The sequence below is a fragment of the Hemicordylus capensis genome, chromosome 6 (genome assembly GCF_027244095.1).
Source record: "Hemicordylus capensis ecotype Gifberg chromosome 6, rHemCap1.1.pri, whole genome shotgun sequence".
Lineage (NCBI taxonomy): Eukaryota > Metazoa > Chordata > Lepidosauria > Squamata > Cordylidae > Hemicordylus > Hemicordylus capensis.
Genome location: NC_069662.1, coordinates 141,617,169 through 141,641,097, shown reverse-complemented (window position 1 = coordinate 141,641,097; position 23,929 = coordinate 141,617,169). Strand labels below are relative to the sequence as shown.

At 43.7% G+C, this 23,929-nt stretch overlaps 1 protein-coding gene across 16 annotated transcripts in view; it reads right to left on the bottom strand.

The window, feature by feature from the left end:
* The window catches only part of KIAA1217 (KIAA1217 ortholog), a 576,411-nt gene that overhangs the window by 91,068 nt on the left and 461,414 nt on the right, over positions 1-23,929 (bottom strand). For all 16 annotated transcript variants that reach the window (XR_008309941.1, XR_008309940.1, XM_053262266.1 and 13 more), the window contains one exon: positions 23,018-23,111. Coding sequence is in view for 14 of the 16 variants with exons in the window: in XM_053262266.1 (XP_053118241.1) it covers positions 23,018-23,111 (94 nt within the window). In the remaining 2 variants the exon portion in view is untranslated. The remainder of the gene's footprint in view (positions 1-23,017; positions 23,112-23,929) is intronic.

The following is a 23,929-nucleotide window of genomic DNA, read 5'->3' as shown; positions in this document are numbered from 1 at the left end:
GGTGTGCAGATGTCTGAACAGAAGAACAACATAATATCTAAATACGGCTTTGTTTCACCTTTACAGGATCAAACTATATATTGAAAACGATTAGACTTTGGAGCCAAATAGTTGCCAGCCCTCATCAGCTGCAGAGCTTTCCTAGTGGGAAGCTGTCCTCCCTTTTTGAGCAAGTCTATGCAGAGGCACAGCAGAATTGGGCTGCTTCATGCTCAGTCTCGGGGGGCAACAGGCAACCTTGACTCTCCAGCTGCTGTTGAACAACAGCTCCCACCACCTCTAGTCACAATAAATTGTGGCTGGGCATGATGGTAGTTGTAGTTCAACAATAGCGGGAGAGCCAAGGTTGCCTACCCCTTCCCTAATAGATCACTGTTGAAAAGGAATTTTCCACCCCCAGTTATATTGGCTAGCAACCCAGTTTTGTTTATTTTCGCTTTCCCCTGTTGTCTGAGGCTTGGCTCAGATGCTTGAGCCACCCAGCCTACTTTATTAGATGTACTGTAGCTTTCATGTGACATGAACATGGAAGGAGAGAGCCAGGGGCCAGGGGAGGAGCTGTGACAGTCCTGATTCAAAGAACCCATCTAGCCCTTCCTTAGAAAGATGCCGAGCTTCTGGAGGAGCTGTAGAACTTCCCTCTCCCTGAGGCTGGGGCTCCTACTCCTGCCACCACCGTCTACCTTCGGCTTGCGCCCAGCCAATGGAAGGAGGATGGAGACAGCCGGGCGAGTGGCAGCCGCTGCCAGCCACCTCCTTAGGCCCCTTGCCCGGCTGCGCTCATCCTCCTTCCATCAGAGGATGCCCCCAGGATGAGAGCAGCCAGGCAAGCATCCACCACCTCCTTCAGCTGTGCTCACCAGGCTATATTCATCCTTCTTCCAATGGCCGAGCCTGTAATTAGGTGGCTAGTCCTGGCGGCGGCTGCAGATGGCTGGCACCACAGAGGTCTTGGCCTGGGGAGGGGGAGCTGTGTGGCTCACTCCTGGGGGAGTGAGTGGGGTGCACACACGTGCCCAAGCATGCACCATGAGAGGAAGGGCCACCCATGCTCTGAACATGGGCCACTATCCCCTCACTACGCCCCTAGAGAGGGCCTTTATCATCTCTCTTTGGAATACTTTCCTAGAGATGCTTTGGCAATCTCCTTCCCTGATGAGTTTTTGGTTTTTTTAAGTTTGAAAGCCCTCTTCTTCTAAGAAACATTTAAAATCTGGTGTTCATCTGTTTTTCAGTTTTTATCCATTTTAGGCTTTGTATTCACTATCTTCAGGGATAACTCAATAAAAACTTAAAGAAAACATGAAGTGTCAATCCATGTTCCCCATATTTTCTAGCAATACATATTGCTTAGTTTTGTAGTAGTAATATATTTAAGTCTCTGTAGTTATTTGACATTTTCACAACTCATGTGTTACTTTCTGCAACACTGAGAAATGGCGACCTTGTCAACATAAAATTTCCTGGCTTTTCATGTCCATTTGCGACTTTTATTTGATGTGAGAGCTTTTCCATTATTATAATACCCCATACTTTGTCCACAGATTATAGGCTGGCATAGTAATCCTTCCCCAAACCTATCAATAACAAGTTTTGCTGCTAAGAGTGGAAATGCCAACACTGTGTATAAAACATAATCCAGTGAATGGAGAAACACGAATGGGATTGTTTGTGGTAACCCTTGATGATTAAGATGTTCTCCGCAGTGGAAAATACCTCCCTTCAGAAAGGTCACAATTCATCACATGATTAACATGTGAAATAATGCAACTCTGGAATCTCTCTAGAAATCACTGGAATATTTTTTAATTAATAAAGAGATTATATAGACTATCATTTGGCAAGAGTAATTCTTTCTTCTTTCTTTCCTAATGAAAATGTCTGAAAATGTTGAACTCTAGTACATGTTTGTACTGTTTTTTGTTGGGGGTTTTTTACATTTATATCCTGCTCTTCCTCCAAAGAGCCCAGAGTGGTGTACTACATACTTAAGTTTCTCTTTCACAACAACCATGTGAAGTAGGTTAGGCTGAGAAGAAGTGACCAGCCCAGAGTCACCCAGCTAGTTTCATGGCTGAATGGGGATTTGAACTCGGGTCTCCCCGGTCCTAGTCCAGCACTCTAACCACTACACCACACTGGCTCTCTTTTCACTGTTCCTATTTCTATTATGTAAAACTCTAATTATTTTTTTAAAGTGGTGCGAGATGCCATTACCATGGCATTTTAAAGATAACTTCTTTACATTTATACCTGTTAACATGGATCCAAGACGATATCTCAGGGCTGCACAACTTTGGTCCCCCTGCAGGTGTTGGACTACAACTCCCATCATCCCTATTGGCCACTGTTATAGTCCAACAACAGCTGGAGGGTCAAAGTTGTGCCTCCCTGCTATATCTAATCCCATTCTTCACCTGTGAGGGATTCAACATCCTAAATTGCATCTCTCTTTGGTTTGCCCTTAAATGTCAAGCACTATCTTCTACAAATACTGAATCTGAACTTCATAAAGATATCCAAACTCATGCAAATACAAAAGGACCTATCCAGACATTCCTTCAATATACTTGTTCTTAAACCAGGGGTCTCCAAGAAGTTGGCCTCCATCCCTGACTACTGTGACTGGGGATGATGGGAGATGTAGACCAATAACAGCTGGAGGACTGCAGCCTGAGACCCCTGACTTAAACCATGATGCAAGTGAAGGAAGAGATGTGTAAGAAACTGAGGTTCATGCCCCGGTTCAAAGCCAAGTCGGTTCATGTTACTGCCGAACCGGTTCGGCAGTTCGGTTGTAGCGCTGGGGGAGGGCTTTAAAAGTGAGTACAGCAGGTCCTTACCTGCTCGCCCACTAATCCGTGCAGCTTCCGGTTGCAGCAGCACTCTCGTCAACAGCCCACTCACGGCGCTGGCATGCCCATGGCCTCCGCGCATGTGTGGACACCATTTGCGTGGTCAGTAAGTGTGGTATTTGCGAACATCATCAAAAGATGTAGGAAGCCACAAAAGGCAGTCTATGCTGTGGGGGATAGTATTCCCTTCCTAATATTTTCTCAGTGCTTGTCATTTGTTTGTTGACGGTCTAATGGTTTCTTTCAATTTGTCAGTTTTTGTTTATTTGAGATTCGGTATCAATCTTCTCTTCTTTCTCTGGATGCTACCCCTCAGACCCTTCACCCTACAGGTAACAATTTCCTAGTTACGGCTATAATTGCCCTCTCTATTCCTACCAAAATCTTTTTTCCCCCTTGCAACTCTCTCTCACTGGAATACCCATCCACTACCAATTCAAATCTCTTCTTCTGTTATTACATACCTATTCAATGTGACTTTCCCAAATGATCTTCTTCACACCCTCATGTGATGTGACCTTTCCCTTTCGATTGTAGACATAGGTGCATAGGAAACTGTTTTATACGGAGTCAGACCATTGGTCCGTCTAGCCCAGTATTGTCTACACTGGCTGGCAATGGCTCTCCAAGATTGCAGGCAGGAGTCTCTTTCCAGCCCTACTTGGAGATACTAGGGATAAAACCTGGGACCTTCTGCATGCAAAGCAGATGCTCTGCTACTGAACTACGGCCCCATATAAATAGGGCCTGTTTTGTTTTTAATTTTTAAAAAATATTTCCTGTGTAAACTGCTTTGAGAATTTTGTTGGAAAGCAGAATATATCCACAGCAGTAGGCATCTTTTTAACAGTGAATTTTAGGAATCATCATCATCATCATGATGCCAGGGTAGAATACAAACATATCCATGGGACAGCCAACCTGTTGCACTCCCTCTTGGCTATTATTTATTTATTTATTTTTTCCTCCAAGGAGCCCAGAGCGATGTAATACATCCTTGAGTTTCTCCTCACAACAACCCTGTCAAGTAGGTTAGGTTGAGAGAGACGTGACTGGCCCAGAGTCAGCCCGCAAGTATCATGGCTGAATGGGGATTTGAACTCGGGACTCCCTGGTCCTAGTCCAGCTCTCTAGCCACTACACCACGCTGGCTCTGACTGACAAATAAAGTCATAAATAAGATTTTGCCATCATATCTCTTAACATTAATGGAATTGCCTGGGAGAAAATGTTTAATTTAGACAGAACATTTATTTTAATGGTGTCAATATGCGTAAACCAAGAATAAGGAATTTATTTCTCCCACCTTGTCATCTCCTCCTTTACCACATGAGGCAGTGGTACACTGTATAATTTTTCACACATCTGGTGACATATTTACCCACAATATCTTCAAAGCATTGTTAACCATTTATATGAGAACAATCTTTTCAAAACTACTGTCAAATATCTTTCTAACTGTTCTGCCCATAATTGGCCTATGTCATCTGCCCACAATAACTTGGAAGACTAAAATGGGCTAATATTTCTAAACAACTTTCTGGATCTCCTGAAATGTAAATATCATCCTTTCTGTAAATAGGTATCAAGTGCAAGAACATAGCAAGCTGCCTTATACAGAGCCAGACCCTTGGTCCTTTTATATATTTTTTATTTTTTACCTTTATATCCCACTCCTCCTCCAAGGAGCTGACTCAGTATTGTCTAAACCAGGAATTCTCTATGTTGGATCCTCAGATGTTATTGGACTTCCACTCCCATAATCCCCAGCCCCAGTGGCCTTTGGTTGGGGATTATGGGAGTTGAAGTCCAATAACATCTGGGGACCCAACATTGAGAATCTCTCGTCTACACTGATGGGCAACGGCTCTCCAAGGTTTCAGGCATCTCCAGCCAGGGAGTGAATGTGGGACATTCTGCATGCTCTACCACCAAGCTTCAGCACCTAAGGCAGGAGTGTCAAATTGTGAATCTCCAGCTGTTGTTGGCCTACAACTCTCATCATCCCTGGCTGTGGGCCACTGTGACTGTGGATGAAGGAAGGTGTAGGCCAACAACATTTGGAGGGCCGCAGTTTGACACCCCTGCCCTAAGGGATTATCTTACAGCAGATATCGCTCACATGTAGTCACCCATCCAAATGCAAATCAAGGCAGGCCCTTCACTACCTCAAGACCAGCAGGCTGACCTTAATGCATTTTAGATCCAATGCAATAACGCTATATTTTGCCATGATCCCTGATTTTATGAGCAAAGAGTTCAACAGAAATTGCAGACAAAACTGAGGAGAAGGAAACCCTGCCTTGCTCCCCTTACCCTTTACAAAAGATGTACCTTTTAACAACATACTATTAACTGCCATGGCTGCCTCAAGATATAAAGAAAATTAATCAGTCTAGTACATTCTGTGCTGAATTCAATTCAATTAATATTGCTCTTAAAAACTGCCAGCTCAAATACTTTCTATGCATCAAGCACAAGAAGAAGACATGTCTTTTCCCATTTTACTATAATTAATTATATTAATGGTAATGAATTATGTTAAAATTATGCTACTCTTGTTATCTATTTGGTAGGAAAGCAGACTGGTCAGAACATATGAATTGTTCATATTCATCTACCCGGCCCTTAGTGCTATATTTATGTATCTTGATTCAACAAGGGCCCTGTTCTCATGACATATCCATGCATATAAATGCATGGGAGGGAGCAAAGTGACCCCACCCCCAACCTCCATGAATTCATCTGAAGCTGGGAATAAGGATCCAGAAGGGTCCCTGATCACATGTGCAAAGCTTGTACATACATAAGTTCTGCTCACAGGTTTGGATGAATACAGAGATAAGCAATGAGATTAGTTAATTTCTCCCTAACATGTTCATATCCATGGATATGTTTTATGAAGATGGTTAAAAATACTGGACAACATGACTCCTTGATGAATCTTTATTTGACTTTCTGAAAAATAAAGTCTTTCCGCCTGACATCCAGACTAGCACTGTGTTGGTACCACAGTGCTGAATATCTGGCTACAGCTATGCTGTTGTGCGAGGAGCAATTTCCTGTGCTCTTCCTTTCCCCTGAAATGCACAAAACTATGTTCCAGAGAATTACATATCTGCATGATGTACAGTGGGCTTCGGAGGGCAGGGGAGACTGTTGAACATTACCCCTTCCCTTGCTCACACAATAGTGCAGCGGTAGACTGGAACATAAGAAGCTATCTTATACTGTACTGAGTCAGACCTTTGGCCCATCTAGCTCAGTGTTGTCTACACTGACTAGCAGCAGCTTTCTCCAAGGTTTCAAGCAGGAGTTTTTCTGAGCCCTACCTGGAAATGCCAGGGATTGAACCTGGGATCATCTGCATGCAAAACAGATGCACTGTTACTAAGCTTACAGCCTCATCCCCTAAGCGGAATGTCTGATAGCAGACAACACTTACATTTAGTCACCCATCCAAACATAAACCAGGGCAGGCTCTACTTAGCAAATTCATGCTCACTACTTCAAGACCAGCTCTTTTATCTTGGATTCAGGATACAAATCCAGGCTATTTCTGTCCTTAAGTATTTGATCAAAGATAGCAGTAAGAGTTGTTACTAGGGGTGTGCATGAAACCGGCTGGTCTGGTCCAGTTTGATTCCAAACCAGATACGAACCGGACCAGGCCAGTTTGGTCTGGCACCCCCCTAGTCCAGGGGGGCTCACAAACGATTTTCTTTTTAAATTTTAAAAATTATTTTTAACTTACCCCTGGGGGGTGGTTCTCCGAGGTGGCAAGGTAGGGTTTGTGGAAGTTCTCCCTCCCCCCACCTGGCCTGCCATCCTTTGAAAACCAGCCCATTGGGCCTTTCCCCCAGCATAGTGGCCATTTTTGAGGCTGCTGCCCCAGAACATTGGGCCTCTGCATGTCGTGGGTCATGCCAGGCTGCGCAGATGCCCATTGCACAGGTGCAGTGGCCTCTAAAATGGCCACCATACCAGGGGGAAAGGCCTGAATGGGCCAAAGAATAGTCAAACAGGCTGGTTTTCAAAGGATGGAAGGCCAGCAGGGGGAGGGGGAACCACCCAGCTGCCTTGGAGAACCCCCCCGAGCGGGTAAGTTTAAAAAGTTTAAATTTAAAAAGACAGTTGCGAACCCCCCCGAATGGGCCAGGGTGGTGGTGGTCCAGGGTTGAGCCGAACCAGGGGTGGTTCAGCTTGACCCCAAGCCTTTGAACTGAACTGGTTCAACTTCGAACCAGTTTGGTACTGAACCTGTTTGCACATCCCTAGTTGTTACCAATTCACCTTTGAATGTTTTATAAAACTCTACTCTAAAACCATTTTTGCTAGGGCTTTCTAAAATTCTTCTGTTCTTTACTCATTTGCTCACCCTTAATAGCCTCCAAAATTTCTCTATATTCAGCTAGCCTGGGCAGATTTTCTCTGTTAAGGTATTCAGCAACTTTTTGCACCCAATTCTTCAAGTAAAGAATTCAGCACTATATTTGACCCCTTCACATACCCAGAACTATTGTCCCGATCTCTTCACGCTCCTCAGCAACTGTTGCTATATTATTCATTTATTTTACTGCATTTCTATACCACCTAGTATAGAAATCTCTATATGACCTTGGGCCTGGTAAAAGTGTGGCCTCCATGCAGAGAAGCCCTCACTTTTGTAGCTTCTTTTATAGCTTTCCCTTAGAACAGTGATCTTCACTATTTTTCAGGCAGGGGCCACTTTGGCAAGAAACCTCTAGTGTGACAGCCATTTTCTACTGCGGTGACCTCTGTGCAGTACTGCACTTTTCTCAGGGCTGAGAAGCAGTGTGCATGTGCACACATGTTTTTTGATGTCCACTCAGTTAATTTCAAATCCCGCTCAGGTTGAATCAGGAAGACCCAATTCTGACTGCATGTGCGCACACGCTGCCTTGATACTGCCGCCCAGAACAAAGCTCTTTCACACCCAGATTAAAAAAATTAGAGGGAACATTGCTGGGAGGGCCCTTTAAGAGGGACAGAGCTCTCTCTTAAGACCTCTGTGGGGAAAGTGCTGGGAAGGACTAGCACTCCACTCTGGGTGTGCACAGAATGACAATTGCATTCCATTCTGAACTCAGAATGGAACGCAAATGCCCAGAACATTCTGTCGGAACAACCAGTCAAGCCAGATGTTCCAATGGAATGAGATTGGAACACTAAAAAATGTCCCATTTTGGAGTCCAAAATGGCACTTTTCTGGCCTCTGCACATGTGTGGCAGCCATTTGTGTGGTGGTACTGACCACACAAATGGCTGCTGCATGTGTACAAAGGCCAGAAGACTTGGAACAGGGTCATGCCATTCCGAGCTTGGAACAGGCCCTTCATTTGAAGAGTCATTCCCTTCATTCAGAACACTGAAAATGGCCTATTTCAAGTCGGAATAGTCTGAGCTCAGAATGTTCTGCACAACCCTACACTCCATGCACGCCTTCCAAAGTGCTGCAGGGGCTCAGTTTCCCTTAAAGTAGGCTCTCCCCACAACTGTCATGGCTCAGACTTCTGACTCAGAAGAGTCAGAGGAGGGATGGGAGGATTCGCCTGCTAGTGAGGGCTCAGAGGCACAGCAACAGGATTTGGCAGGGAGACCAGACTCTGGAGCTGAGGATTTGCAACTGCTGCCAGACATGATTTCTGATGGGGAGGAGCCTGGGATTTCACCTGTCTTGAGAAGACGGCTCAAGAGGGAGACTCAGTGGGAGTCACGCAGGCGAAGGCGATCACAAGAGAGGAAGCCGAAGTGCTGACTCAGGGAAGCCTGATTGGCTCCTGGTTCTCTTGAGCCATATAGATTTGGTATTCTCTCAATTGCTCAGGTGCTGTTTGCAACGTTCGCTGGCTGCAGACAACGTGCCATTGAATTCCAAAACTTTGTCCGAGTTCCAGTTTGCTTTGTTTATGCTTTCCTGCTTTGTTCTGTTAATTCCTTGCTTCTGTCGTCCTTTGCTATTTTCATTCCTTGCTCTGTGTTTTCCTTTCACTTATTACTCAGTTATTGTTAGCAGGGGTACCTAGTTCAGTTCGCGGGACTTAATTCATTTACTGTTTTTCTTTGTGAGCCTTTTATTTTCATTCATGCAGTTCCACTGCTGCTTTCTGTTAACTCATTGGGGAATGCTGAAGGGGGTTGTAAATCCTGTAGGGTTAGCCGAGCTAACCGATTTACGACAACAACACTGGGTAAAGCGCAACACCAAACAGTGAGAATGGTAATCTCTGCATGCTGCCAGGGGATTGTGCAGAGTATTCAGCTTTGGCTGAAGTTTCACAGAGGCCCAATAAAAATGAGTCAGGGGGCCCCCACACTTAGGGTTTCACACTGGGCCCTGGGCATTACAATGAGGAACATTGCCCTGGAATATTGTCTCTCTCCTCCTCTCTCTTTCTTTTAGGTGCAGATTCTTCTCTTTTTAAAATACCTTAAATATATCCAAGACTATTACTTCAGTGAACAGGGCTGAGGGATTGAGCAAATATGAATTTTTGTCTCATATTTCAGGGAGTTTGGAGGATGACAGGGTCAGGCAAATAGAGGGCCTACCTCTTTGTTGTCATTTTGCTGCCTGTTTTGAGGTAGTGGCAATGGCTGACATCCTGACTAAATAATTTGAGAAGAATGTATTATCTCAATAGCTGGAGTGTTGCACCTTCTTCATTCATGCATGCATGCATGCATGCATGCATTCATTCTATTTTTTTTATTTATTCATTCAATTTCTATACCGCCCTTCCAAAATGGCTCAGGGTGGTTTACATTAAAACAAAACAATTAGAATCAAATTAACAGTTAAAAAACAGAGATTATAAAACACCACAAAACAACAATTAAAACACTCAAAACAATTTAAAAACCCTGAAAAACCAGGTTACAACATTAAAATCATTTACAACAATTAAAAAACCCTGGAAAGCCAGGCCTGAATGCCAATAAAAAATTCAGATTACGCATTTCTGCCGGGAGTGCATTCCACAGCCCAGGAGCAGCTACAGAGAAGGCCCGCCTCTGAGTCGCCACCAGACGCACCGGTGGTAACTGGAGATGGACCTCCTCAGATGACCTTAATGTGCAGTGGGGATCATGCAGAAGAAGACACTCTCTAAGATATTTATCAACAAAATGATAAAATCTCCACAGGGATCCCCATGCCTATAAAAACCAGGCACAACAAAATATCACTTTTTAAAAATTGACCTTCCCCAACCTAATTCCAGTGACCCCATACCCAGGAAATATTGCTTCCTTCATAAAGAGGCTCTTGACTTCATCAAAAGAAGGATCCCTGTTGTTCATTCGTTGACTGGGAATTTTAAGAAGGAGATGACCTTCGGCTACCTTTGAGTCTATGATTCTATGAAACAGTAACCATTATCCATCTACCCCCAAACCTCAGAGGAACAGTATCCAAAATATGCAGTTATGAAAAAGATCAACAATTTCTCGTTCGGCACAATAGAGGTAGCATATCAAATTTCTGATTTCTTTTTTAGAAAAAGAAATCGCATTAGTAACTGATCTTGCAAATCAAAATAAATTTGGGGCTCTCTGGCTCTCCAAAATACTAATTCAGCATATTTGGGGTTTGTTGTTCTTCCATATTTGCCATACTTCGAACTCTGCCAAAGCCAAATAAAACTATAAAACAGCTTCAGATGATTAAAACAAGAACAACAAAAGAACGTAACCTTTTAAGTCTCAGATGGCATTCTCAAGCCTCCTAATTTTAAAAAGATGTTTTCTATTACAGGAATATGGAGTAGGTCAGGGTAAAACTGACGCAAAAAAACAAAGAATGTGCCAAACAGGGTTTGCCGTTTGTGCACGATTACACCTGTAAGCCGTATTTTAAAAATACAGACACTAAATTTCTGGAGAATAAACATTGCATCCTGATTCCCCCTCTCCACATTTGCTCTACAGTTCACCACAGGAAAATAAAGAGAGTGTGGTTTCATCACTCATCCTCTCTCTCCATTCACATAGCAAGACGAAAAAGAATTAAAACAATTCTTAGGAATATGCAAGACTTGCAATCCAATCTTTCCATGTCTTTTTCTTTAGCTAAAAGCAGCCAAAGGGAGGGACTGGGATCAGGACTGTAGCATGTGGGGGGACTGTAGCATGCATTCCCTTGCATGTTTTCCCCAGCGATGGCAATACAACCCTGGTCTTATCTCATCTCGGAAGCTAAGCAGGGTTGGGCGCAGTTAGTACTTGGATGGGAGACTGGCTGGGAATACTGGGTGTTGTAGGCTTTTCGCCCTTAGGGATGGGGCTGTAGCTCAGTAGCTGAGCATCTCTTTTGCATGTAGAAGGTCCCAGGTTCCATCCCTGGCATCCCCAGGTTGGGCTGGGAAAGACTCTGCCTGAAACCCCAGAGAACTGCTGCCAGTCAGTGTAGACAATGCTGAGCTAGATGGACCAGGGGTCTGACTTGACATAAGGCAGCTTCCTATATTCCTAACTGCTGCCCCTTTGAAGCTGCTGTTAGTCCCGGTGGGGAGAAAATACTGGTATTAAGATGGCCACCTGTCTCCCTGCCACCCACTTCCAAAGCTAATAGCAGCTTTGGGAGAAAGGAAAACTGAGGAAATTGCATGGTTGGAAAGGCTGACCCCCTGCCTCACCCAGTTCCTTGGGCCGGATTGAAGACAGGCCCATTTTTTAAAAAAAATCAAAGAAAACATTGAAAGATCCAGTCATATAAAACTGCCTTATACTGAATCAGACCTTTGGTCCACCTAGCTCAGTCCCCTGCTAACTGAGCAAAGAGGTACCTTTTAAAAGTGGTGATTCTTTTTATTGAGCAAGGGGGGAGCAAGTGGCCCAATCCAACCCCAGCACAGCATCCCTCCAGTGGCTGTTGCTGGTGTCTATCCAGTGGTGGGGTGGGGATGCCAGCAGCCCTTGTCCAGCCTGCCACCAGCGGTCCCTGTCCAGCCCACCCCTGCCAGGCTAAGGCACGCCCACATCAGACACACCTCCGTCTGTTTGACGCAGGGAGCCTGGCCACATGAGCAAATGGGGCTGTGTGCCCTGTTTGCAAGGAAACTTCGGCCAGTGCCGTGTTTGCAGCGTGGCCGGTAGGGCCTTTCCCTGCTTGCAAAAGAAGAGAGATACATTCGTACATTCATTCAATTTTTATACCGCCCTTCCAAAAAATGGCTCAGGGTCGAGAGATGTGTTCCCTGCCAGGCTGGGAGCCCAGTGCTGGCTTAAGTTTTTCAAAAACGGAGCCACCTGACGTCAGGTACATGGATTGTGGCTGGGGCTCCAGGCGCAGCCCCTGAGCATAGCAGCCCAGGTTCTTTGAACCTTGCCGTGCAGTGCTGACTCCGCCCCTGTATCTATCTTATGTCTCTTTTTAGATTGTGAGCCCTATGGGGACAGAGATCCATCTTTGTTCATTTTTTAAAAATTTCTCTATGTAAAATGCTTTGGGAGCTTTTGTTGAAAAGCAGTATATAAATATTCGTACTAGCACTATCTGTATTGACCGGCAGTGGCTTTCCAATATTCCATTCAAGGGCATTTCCTAACCCTACCTGGAGATATCAAAGACTGAAACTGGAACCTTTTGCATGCAACACTCCTGCTCTGCCATTGATCTACAATGCCTTCCTCTAATCACAGATCTCCTGCGTAGGTCTTCTTTGACATTAGACAGGAGGAGAGAAGGTCTTGTGGTAACAAGCATGAACTGCCCCCTTTGATAAACAGGGTCTGCCTTGGTTTGCATTTGGATGGATGACTATGTGTGAGCCCTGTAAGACATCCCCCCTTAAGGGATGGGGCCATTGCTCAGTGGATGAGCATCTGCATGCCTGTATAACGACAACTTCCTATGATCCTATGAGATGGTTGTGGTGAAGAGCTGCTCAGATGGTGGGGAATGACAAAGTGAGGCAGTGAGGACAACTTGCCCTCCTGCTGGTGCCCCAATTGTTTGCTGCCTGAGGTGACAGTCTCAGCTTGGCCCATAGAAGGACCTCCCCTGCAGCAGGGGAAGGGAAGGGGAGACCTCCTTTCTGTGCTCTGTGTTCAGATTCAGGGCCCTGAAACATCTCCCCTACTCTAAAGACTTACCACATGGCAAATTATTCCAGCCTTTACAAATATGGCAGTGGAGGAATTGCCCCTTGGAGGTTGTTAGCAGCAGCCACAAGGCAGGGAGAGTAATGTGTAGCCTGGCCTTCCCCCTCCCCACTCACCCCCAGCAAGTTGACAGATAACATTTGCACTTCACATTTTGGGTTGGACATATCTCAAATGTTTAGATAATCTGTTTTCACATTTTTTTAAAAATAGCTTTATTGGTGATGCAGGAATTTCAGTGAGGATTCTGTGGATTTTTAACCAAAAGCCCAAGTAGAATAAACTCACACTGCACCCCATCCACATTTAGACTTACTCTATAGTTTGATTTAAACGGCTACTTTGTCCAAGTCTGAATTCCAGAGCGTTCCCTCTGGGCTGCAGAAGCAGCACCTAGTTATCAGCCCCCTCACTTATTACCAAACCCATCTCACAGAAACATGCCCAGCACACTGGAGACTAAATGCAAAAGAAGGCATCTAGATCCTTACAAGTTCAGGGAAGGGCAAGGAAACCAAATATATATTCTGACAGTCTACAAAGCAGAGAGAGAACATTTCGTTTTCTCCTCTAGGCTCCACACAAAATTATAGTTTTCCTTTCTCAAAATTACACCTACTCCATTTTGTTAATCTGCAATACCTTTTTATCTGTAAGCCCTTCAGCCCTCAGGAATCTTGCAGCGTGTTCGGCAGCCAAGACTCCTTACCTTACATCCTTCAGGAAGCTCACTTTTCCAGCCGAGTCTTGCAGGTAGCGCAACACAAAAGCAGTTGCTCTCTAATTGTGCCCTTTACGTCTCCTGAAAACTGAACTGACATGCTTCTGTTTTGCTGGGAGAGGTTTTTTTAGCCAAAAAAGTAAAAGAAGTCTGAAGGAGGAGGAGGAGCAGCCTTCTCGTTCAAACGATTTTACGGCCACTTGGAGGCTTCTGCTTTCGCTGCACAAAAGTTAAATCGGAGCATCGAAGGCATTTTCCCCTTTCCCGGAAATCAGGATAACCAAAACCAATGCTGAGCTAATGAGAAATCTTTCTTCCATGTGTTCCGTTTGGCAGACACCGCGAGCCATTGCAAGGAAACACGTGATGTTTATAAATACAATATGGCTTGTGTTGTCATAACCTCTCAATGACAAAGCACCAGAAGAAAGCAGACAGCGATGCAGCAGGAAAGATGAAGTTTGTATCCTCCGGATAGCTTCTACCCAACTGACATGCATTCACTCTTTTCCAACAAAGTAAACAAAGTTTTATTATAAGTGGGCGAATCCATGGAGCACCATATGGGACCTTTTAAATGCATTCTAAGTAGCCTCAGTCATACCAGACTTAACAATGCTAATTGCTTAAATATTTGCTTTCCATTCCAGATATGGCTCTGATGTTGCAATCCTAAAGTAATTGACTTGACAATAAATCCATTTGCTGGGGCTGCAGTCCCTCCTGGATTATGAAAAAATTATAGTCTTGATTCAGGACATTTGCTTGGCTTCCTCTCTTTCCTCCTTTCAAAGCTCATCTCTTCTTCTCTGGCCTTTCTCCCTTGGTTTTTCCATTCTTTATTGCTCTCATGCCCTGCTTGTGGACTCTCCGAAGCATCTGGCTGGCCAGGTGCAGCCTCTGCTCACACAAAATGCTCTCTGGAATTTGGGTTCATGACCTAAATCTATAAATGTTGGATGGGCAACCAGGGTGTTATCTTCGTGCCCTGCTGCTAGGCTTCCTTATTGACCAGTATGCAAACAACAAAGATGCTGGACCTTTGATCTGATCCAGCAGGGGAAGAGATCTAGTGTTGTGTTCACAAGCATGAATTGCCTTCTTTGGTCTACCTTAGTTGGCCTTGGTCTACATTTGGGACTGCCTTGGTTTGCATTTGGATGGGAGACTACATGTGAGCACTGTAAGATATTTCCCTTAAGGAATGAGGACACAGCTCAATGGAAAAACATCTGCGTGCTTGCATGCAGAAGGTCCCAGGTTCATTCCCTGGCATTTCCAGGTAGGGCTGGGAGAGACTCCTGCCTGAGAGTTTGAAAGCCACTGTAAGTCAGTGCAGCCAATACTGAGCTAGATGGACCAATGGTCTGACCAGGTACACGGAAGCTTCCTATGTCTATATGATTCCTCTTATGTCCTTGTTGTGACTTTCCACTATCCTTCTTTCATCATTTCCTTTTGGATTCATTTCTTTCCTTATACCAGTATTTCACACCTCTTCTCTTCCTTTTTCCTGTTCTTGGTCTCCTATATATATATATATATATATATATATATATATATATATATATATATAAGCCTGCATGCAAGGCCGGGTGATTGGTTGAGTGCATAGCATCTATGGCATATTAGTTGCTATAAAAATAACAGAATGATGTAGGAGTCACACAAGAACGCTGATGTCCATATGGAGCTCCATGCAAGCAGAGGATAAAACTCCATGCAAGGAGAGGAAGTCACATCAGACAAGTAACTTATTAACATTGCTGCCACCACCCCATTTCTGGTTCCCTGTGCTCACTTGAAGAAAAGGCACTTTTCACATACTCTTTTCACAAAAAACTAGACTTTTCACTTTTTACAAAAAAAGTGCTTTTCTTTATCACAATCAAACAATATCTTTAATTAATATTTCTCTCTCTCTCCCTCTCCATATATATATGAATGAGACAGTGAGAGAGAGAGAGAGAGAGAGAGAGAGCGTGCACCGTTCCACATGGACTAATAACTAGGAGGGAAATATTAATGATAAATATTTTTATTGCAGAGATCTAACGTATGGGACAACGTTGCCCTGCCCTGTAAAACAAATGGCTTCTCTCTGGCTCTCCATTTTTTTCTCTCCTCTTGCCACTGCTGGAGATAATTATCTACTTTTCAGTGGTTGCACTCCGTTTATGGAATAGCCTCCTCAGTGAGGTTAGCCTGGCTTCATCACTTTTTTCTTTTAGACACTACGCAAAAATGTTTTTGTTCACTCAGAACTTTTAAATTTTGATTTTTAAAATTTGATTTTTAAAACTGACTTTTACAAAAAGTTTTACAATTGTTTTGTATTGTATTGTGTGTATAGTAGGTTTTGGGTGTGTGTGTGTGTGTGGTGATTTGATGTGTTATGTGTTTTTACTTGATGTTTTAATGTGTTGTGAGCCACTCAGCTAGCCAAGGAGAAGCAGTCAAAACAAAAAAATAGTACAAATATGATTTATCACCAAATTAAATAAAAGGTTAAGTGGCCATACTTCCAAAAAACCCCCCCAAACAAACAAAAACCCCCCCCACAAACAAGTTTCTCATTGAAAATATCCAAGGAATCACGTTTCAAGCAATAGATCACATCTCTACCCTTTCTCACTTTTGCCTTCAATTTTTTTTTTAATTGAATGGTGCTGCCCTTTCTCACTCTGTCATCAGAATAATCAAACTTTTAAAAAGAACCTGTAGTATATTAGTAAGCTTCTTTAATGAAGAAACAGGGTCCCTATGACCCGAGTGTAGGTACACAGATATGCGAATGGAGGGTCTCCTGTAGTTTATTTAACGGAGACCTTCTCATACATTTTTTTAGGGTTGCATGTTCCCTCATTGGAACCCAATGAAGCAGATTATTGTTATGACAGGCTTCACAGATGGGAAGCAGAAGAGAAACTCGCACAAAGTCACTGTCAGAGGTAGTACTTGAAGCCTGGTGTGTTCAATCAGTAGCTTAAAGATGCAATATTAAGATCTTGATCTCCTGGGATCTTTTAGCGGGTTCTTCACAGGAGCAGCCTTTGTATGAGGCAAGGCGAGGCAGTTGCCTCAGGCGGAGGATTATTAGGGCACCAGCAGGGCAACAAGATGCTCTGTGCTGCCATCAGGGCCCCTTTTCAGGGTGATCTCAGCTCCTTGCAAAGCATGCAAGGACATGGAGAGAAGAGGGGGCCGCTGGCAACATGCTCTCCTGTTGCCCCCCACCCCCGCATCACTTTCAAAGGTTGCGGGGTTTGGTTTTGAAAGGGGGCTGCCCCACATAGGAACATAGGATGCTGCCCAACACTGAGTTAGACCACTGGTCCATCTAGCTCAGTATTGTCTACACAGACTGGCAGTGGCTTCTTCAAGGTTACAGGCAGGAGTCTTTCTCAGCCCGATTTTGGAGATGCCAGGGAGGGAACTTGGAATCTTCTTCATGCAGATTTCTTCCAGAGCAGCCCCAAATATCTTACAGTGCTCACACATGCAGTCTCCCATTAAAATGCAACCAGGGCAGACCCTGCTTAGCAAAGGGGACAATTCATGCTTGCCACCACAAGACCAGATCTCCTCCCTTAGGCCTCCTCCCACACCCATCAGGGGTGTGGGTCAGGGCAGCATTTGGCACTTTGCCCCAGACACCACAACACTTTGGGCCGCCTCTGGTTCCTCCATTAGAAGATGGAATGGCCATGAGCAAACTGCTCATTTAAGAAGTGGCTTCAGCAAGAAGCCCCTTTACTGGAGATAAAAAATACAGGAGTGGCTTAAAATAGTAATCAAACATATGCTAATCATGGTTTTCCCCTCATCAATTTCCTGTCATCAAGCTTTCTTGCAAAGATGGCCTCATGTGATCATCTTTGCACTTTTTAAGGTCATCTTGCAATGATTTTAAAAATGAATGACTTCACTATGGGACTGACAATGGATATGGCCACTGGGGGGCAACCTTCACAAGAAAGCTTAACAATGGAAAAATGTCACTGGGTGGTGACTTTTTCCTGTAAAGAATGAATATGGATTCTGATGATGGCATTAGGTAGAATGCAACATTTCATTATTTGGAAAAATAACTAGGTGCCAAATAACTGGGAAAGCACGCAAGAATAAAATAATGCAAAGAAGTTAGGTGATAAAAAAATAGTAGCAGTAGATGAAAAACAGTAGGTGAAGTGGTTAGAACCTGGGGAGATGTAGGTTCAAATTTCTTCTCAGCCAAGAAGCTCACTTGGTAGCCTGGGCCGGTCATACTCTCTGTCTAACCTACCTCACAAGGTTGTTGTGATTGTAACAAGGGTAAAAAACTTTGTATGCTGCCCTGAACTCCTTGAAGCAGAACTGGGATAAAACTAACAAATAACTCATAGAACAGGATGATGTAATAAATGCAGCAGGTAATTCCCCCCCACCCCTTCAAGCAAATCAAAACAATCCCAGTTCCAGTGGAAATGCTCTGCAACAAACTATAGTTTTATATAATAAGAACCAGCATGGTTCAGTGGTTAGAGTGTTGGACTAGGACCAGAGAGACTCGAGTTCAAATCCTCATTCGGCCATGAAACTCTCTGAGTGACTTTGGCTCAGTCACTTATTTCTCAGCCTAACCTACCTCACAAGGTTGTTGTGAGAAAACACATAACCATGTACACTGCTCTGGGCTCCTTGAAGGAACAGTGGGATATAAATGTAGAAATCAAATAAATAATCTGAACTTTTAAAATATATATATTTCTAAAAGTACACTTTCTAAAAGAAAAAAGAAGTGAAGGCCCCACAAGGAAAATGAAAAAAAGAAGCAAAGTAGGAAGTACAGAAGCAAAAAAGAAGCAAAGACAGAAGGAAAGCAGAGGAATAACTTGACTGCTCCCCCCCCCTTAATATATAGCAAGGCTGATGAAATTTTCCACATAAAGGACTGCCAACTCAAATGACTAGGATATACGAGATAATCCTTAAACCCAACTGCTCAGGCTCACTCTGAAAAGAGATTAGGCTGGAAAACAAGAAGATGAAAAGAAAAGAATGAAACAGAGTAACATATATGAAGAGATTTAGATCCTAGGGTTCGCATGTCTTGCTTCTGCCATGGTTTTGCCCCTGTGACCAGCACTCAGTCCCTCAAGGAGCCTGCCAATCTTCCTTATAGGAGCTTCACGTCTTTCACGAGCAAGTGTCCTCGTAGGTGGCTAAAGGGCTTTTCTGAGCTCCCTTACAATCTGTTTTGTCGGAACAGTCCGAAAGTAGAAGCTTGATCATCAACACACCCACTGCTCTGCAGTTCAACAGGAAAAGGCAGCTAAACGGGACTATGCAATGCAACCCCTCTAAGCTACAAAGGTTTTTTCCAACCGGGCACTCAACTTTATTCACAGCAGACAAAAAATGCAGCAAATTCTCCCAGTCACAGGGTGTTGCCTTACAATGGTTAAAAGAGCGATTGCATTAAAACGAAAGAGCCATTAAGATCCTCAGCCCTCGACGGTCAAAGTTCCAGTCTTTAGGTACTGCTAGCCACGAAAAGAATCCCTTTCTCTTAAACGTAGTGCATGTATTTAATATGGACGTGAAAACCGGAGTCTATTCCTTTGCAAGCACAGTCAAAGCAAAGGGCATACGTGAAATGCCTCCCATCCATCTTGTCCTTCACTGTCCTGCTAGCGCGTTCTTCGTGTGGCTTTGCAGCCCCTTCCCCCTCCTCCCCACCATCCCAGAATGTGTTTACAATGAGATATAAACATAATATGAGCAGGTAAAGGAGTGCCTTCCTCCGTGAGGCAGCCCATCTGTCATGCCCCATTAGTTCTTGGAAACACTTACCTGGAAGAACTGTTGCTTGAATGGGAAAGACAACCCGGCCATCTCCCCAATGGCTGCCCAAGTTTAACTCTGCTTAGCTTGTGAAAACTAATAACATCACAGCTCTGAGTGAGCTGGCTGCAGATCAGGAAATGAATTTTCTTGGCAGAGGTGCACATTTTAACATGCCACCTGCCGTGTGACATACCTCCACAGAGTCACTGGAGAGCTGGGCAGAAGTAGAGAGAGAATGTTTCACAAAAAGCAACACCTCACTGCCTTGCATCTCTCTCTCTCTCTATTTAAATTTCCAGCCCCTGCTATGTTAATAACTCCAGCAGTGCCTAACGTGCTCAGGCTCAGAATGCAAAGCGCTGTGGTGCGTTCAATAAAGTCCGAAACAGATGCAGACTTATAAGTCCATATTTTTACAGGTGTTTTTCACCACACTGGACATTCGTTTCAAAGTCCTATGTGGTTTACTAAAGACCAGGCAGCCCACTTGCTAGTGACTGGATACTTTCTTTGACCTGAGTTAATGCATTTTATCGAAGGGAAAAAAGAGGGACACGCTAAAAGGGTTTCTGATTTCACCGAAACAAGAGGTGTTTATGGATTGTCTCACAGATAGCCAATACTTGCCATGAGCATTTTTCACCAGCACCAATTTATTGTTAACTTTAAAATGACAATTAATGTGACTTTATGCAGATCCCTAGCGACAACGAACCAGCAGTTCCCAGGTGTTTCCTCAGTGCCAAAGGATAGATTTTAAGTTACTTACAAAATGGTTTCAGGAAAAGATGGTCCCCTTCTGCAAATGAATGTGTTACAGTTACCCTGATATACCAGGGGCTGGCCCATTCGCTAGGCTGCCCTAGGCAGGCCTAGAGCACCAATTCTTGGGAGGTGCATAAACAGTGCCAGAGTACAACACTGCCAATTATTCTCTCTCTCCTTCTTGAATTGCACTCCTGAAGCCCTGCAGTGGTGTAAGGATGTGATCTTGAATACTGCACCCTGCTCCTCAAAGGGCCCACACAGTCCACACCCCAAAACAAACAGTCTTCTTTGCTCATGGCACCTCAGCCCACAACAGTCCCATAAGCTGCACTCACTCTCTTGAAGAAGAATTGCCTGACCCAGCTTTCATTTACAAAAAGAAATGGCCTCAGGCTGGCTTTCCAGGCACCTTTTCATCTCTGAAGTGTTAAGAGCTTTGCCCCCCGTAACAGCCTGGGAACTCTCTCCCACTGTATCCTCAAACCAGCATGGACGGGTCGTTCGCTGGTCAACCATGCAGGTGGGACATTCGACTTTGCAGATGGGCAGCCTGCATGGCTCAGGCTCAAGCTAGGGCTCAGCTTGGGGAGCACCAGAGCTGAACTTTGCATACAGCACCAGAAGCCATGGGGCCAGTCCCTATTACATTTAAATAATTCAAATTATTTCAGGGCAATTTCAGGGGATGGGATGAAATTCTTAATTTGGGGTTTGTTTATTGTTTATTACACTTCTATACCGTCCTATCCAAAGTAAAACTCAACAACAAAACACCATTTAAAACAAACAATATAAAAACAAATCTAAAATAGTTCAGAGCCCTTTAAAACCAATTAAAAATACTTTAAAACAATTTAAAAACCTTGGAAGGCCAGGCCAAACAAGTAAGGCTTTAGGGCTCTCTTGAAGGCCAACAACGAGCCCAGACTACGGATATCTGCCGGGAGTACATTCCATAGACCAGGAGCTACTACAGAGAAGGCCCGGCTCCGAGTCACCACCAGACGTACTGGTGGTAACTGGAGATGGACCTCTCCAGATGACCTCGATGAGCAATGGGGATCGGACAGAAGAAGGCGATCTCTAAGGTAACCCAAACCTAAGCCATTTGGGGCTTTAAAGGTGATAACCAGCACTTTGTATTTTGCTCTGAAACATATTGGCAGCCAGTGCAACTATTTTAGAACAGGCATAATATGGTCTCTTCAGGTTACCACAGAGACCAGTCTGGTTGCCACATTTTGAACTAACTGAAGTTTCTGAACTATGTATAAAGGCAGCCCCACGTAGAGTGCATTGAAATAGTCAGGCCTGGAGGTTACCAGCTGATGCACCACTGTTTTGAGTTTGCTTTCTTCAAAGAATGTACACAGCTGTCGAATCAACCAAAGTTGATGAAAAGTGCTCCTGGCCATAGCCTCCACCTGGGATACCAGGGTGAGGTCTGGATCCAAGAACACTCCCAGGCTGCATACTTGTTTCTTCTGGGGGAGTGTAATCCCATCCAGCACAGAAAGATCTAATTCATTCTTCAAATTCCAACCCCCCACAATGAGCACCTCCATCTTGCTTGGATTCAGCTTCAATTTGTTGTCCCTCATCCAGCCCATTAATGCCCGTAGGTAGGCATTTAGAGAATGAATGCCATTTCCTGATGATGAAGATGACAAGGGGAAGTAGAGGAGAGCTGGTTTTGTGGTAGCAAGCATGACTTGTCCCCATAGCTAAGCAGGGTCTGCCCTGGTTGCATATAAATAGGAGACTTGATGTGTGAGCACTGCAAGATATTCCCCTCAGGGGATGAAGCCACTCTGGGAAGAGCAGAAGGTTTCAAGTTCCCTCCTTGGCTTCTCCAAGATAGGGCTGAGAGAGATTCGTGCCTGCAACCTTTGAGAAGCCGCTGCCAGTCTGTGAAGACAATACTGAGCTAGATAGACCAATGGTCTGACTCAGTATATGGCAGTTTCCATATGTTGTCAGCATACTGATAACATCCTGCACCAAATCTCCTGATGACCTCACCCAGTGGTTTCACGTAGATGTTAAAAAGCACTGGTGACAGAATGGAGCCCTGAGGGACTCCATATAATAGCTCCCATTTCGAAGAGGAACTGTCACCAGTCTCCACCATCTGGAATCTGCCTGAGAGACAGGAGCGGAACCACAGCAAAACCACTTAGCCATTACATTGGCACTGGCGCTAACCATGGTTAGTACTAATTAGGTTTTCCCTTAATCCAGGGCCTCAGATTTAAAATCCTGGATTAAGAGAGAAACCCAGTTAGTGCTAATGGCAGTTACTACTGGAGCGAGCTTACTGGCTTGAACAATTACACTCTGAAAGGGTGCAAGGGAGCAACTGCCCAACCCCATGGCCCACTCCTAACTTCCTAATCACAGCTAAGGAATCATCAGCATAAAATGTCTGAACCATGCCACTAGGAAAATAGATCAGCCATGAAAGGGCATCACCAGCAGGTTTGCAGTCATCATGCAGGTTCTTAGATATACTTTTCTGGTTTATATCTCCTAGAGGTAAATCAGATTTAACAACAATAAACTATTTGGCAAAGAATGAAAATACAAAAAAAGAAGAAAGAAAAAGAAAAGCAGGCCCCACTATCATGCACTTGTTCTATTTTGGCATCACATATAGGTTTCCATTATATAAAAGAGACAATTAAACAACCAGGAGAAGAAACGAAACTTTACCACTTACCCTGATGTCCCCATTTACAGCTTGTGGCATGTGATTAAAAACATGTGCAGGATCTTTGTTGTAAACTTTAAGGAAAGATCTGTCTTGAATGTTCCTAGAATTAAGAAAAACACAATGAGGGCAAACAAAACAACTTGATTTTAGCTCATTTTCTTTGCTAAGCCAAATGATTCAGGCAGTAACATGGCAGCAGCCAGCCAATGGAAAACCAGTCAACAAAACCCCAAGATAAGGGATAGACCGCTTTGTACTTATTCCCTGGGAGGCATAATAATTCTTTCAGGAGAACTCCACAGCCATGAAAATAAGACAGTTTTCATGATCCTGTTGAGCCTGCCATGAAAATTAGGCAGTTTTAATCCATGATTAAGGATCCTGGGTGTGGAACAAAAATGGGATAGGATCAAAACACCATTCATTGTTATAATATTTCCAAGAATTTAGTTGCAATTAATTTCCCAATTCTACAAACTAACAAGGCAAAAAGTTTTTTCTATGTTATATATATAGATATATAGATAGATAGATATAGATATAGATAGATAGATATAGATATAGATATAGATAATCTTCAAAAGATACTTTAAAAATTTTATTTGGGGAAAAACAAATTCAGATCTAGAACAAAACAATGATGAATCAGAAGAAGAAAAACTATTTCCACTTTTCCAGTATTCTAATATCATCATGTATGTTTACATGGAAGGTAGTTCTAATGGATTTAGTGAAACATTTAGAGTAAGCATGCATAGGTTTAGATGAACATCACTTTAAAACATATAACAAGAGTGGTGTTATTTTTTTTTAAACTCAAATAGACAAAAGATACTATTTTTTCAAAGTAGTCCGAATAAGTCTGAAGATGGGCTTGTGGTTAACAAAGCTGGTACATTGATGCAAGAATAAAAAAAT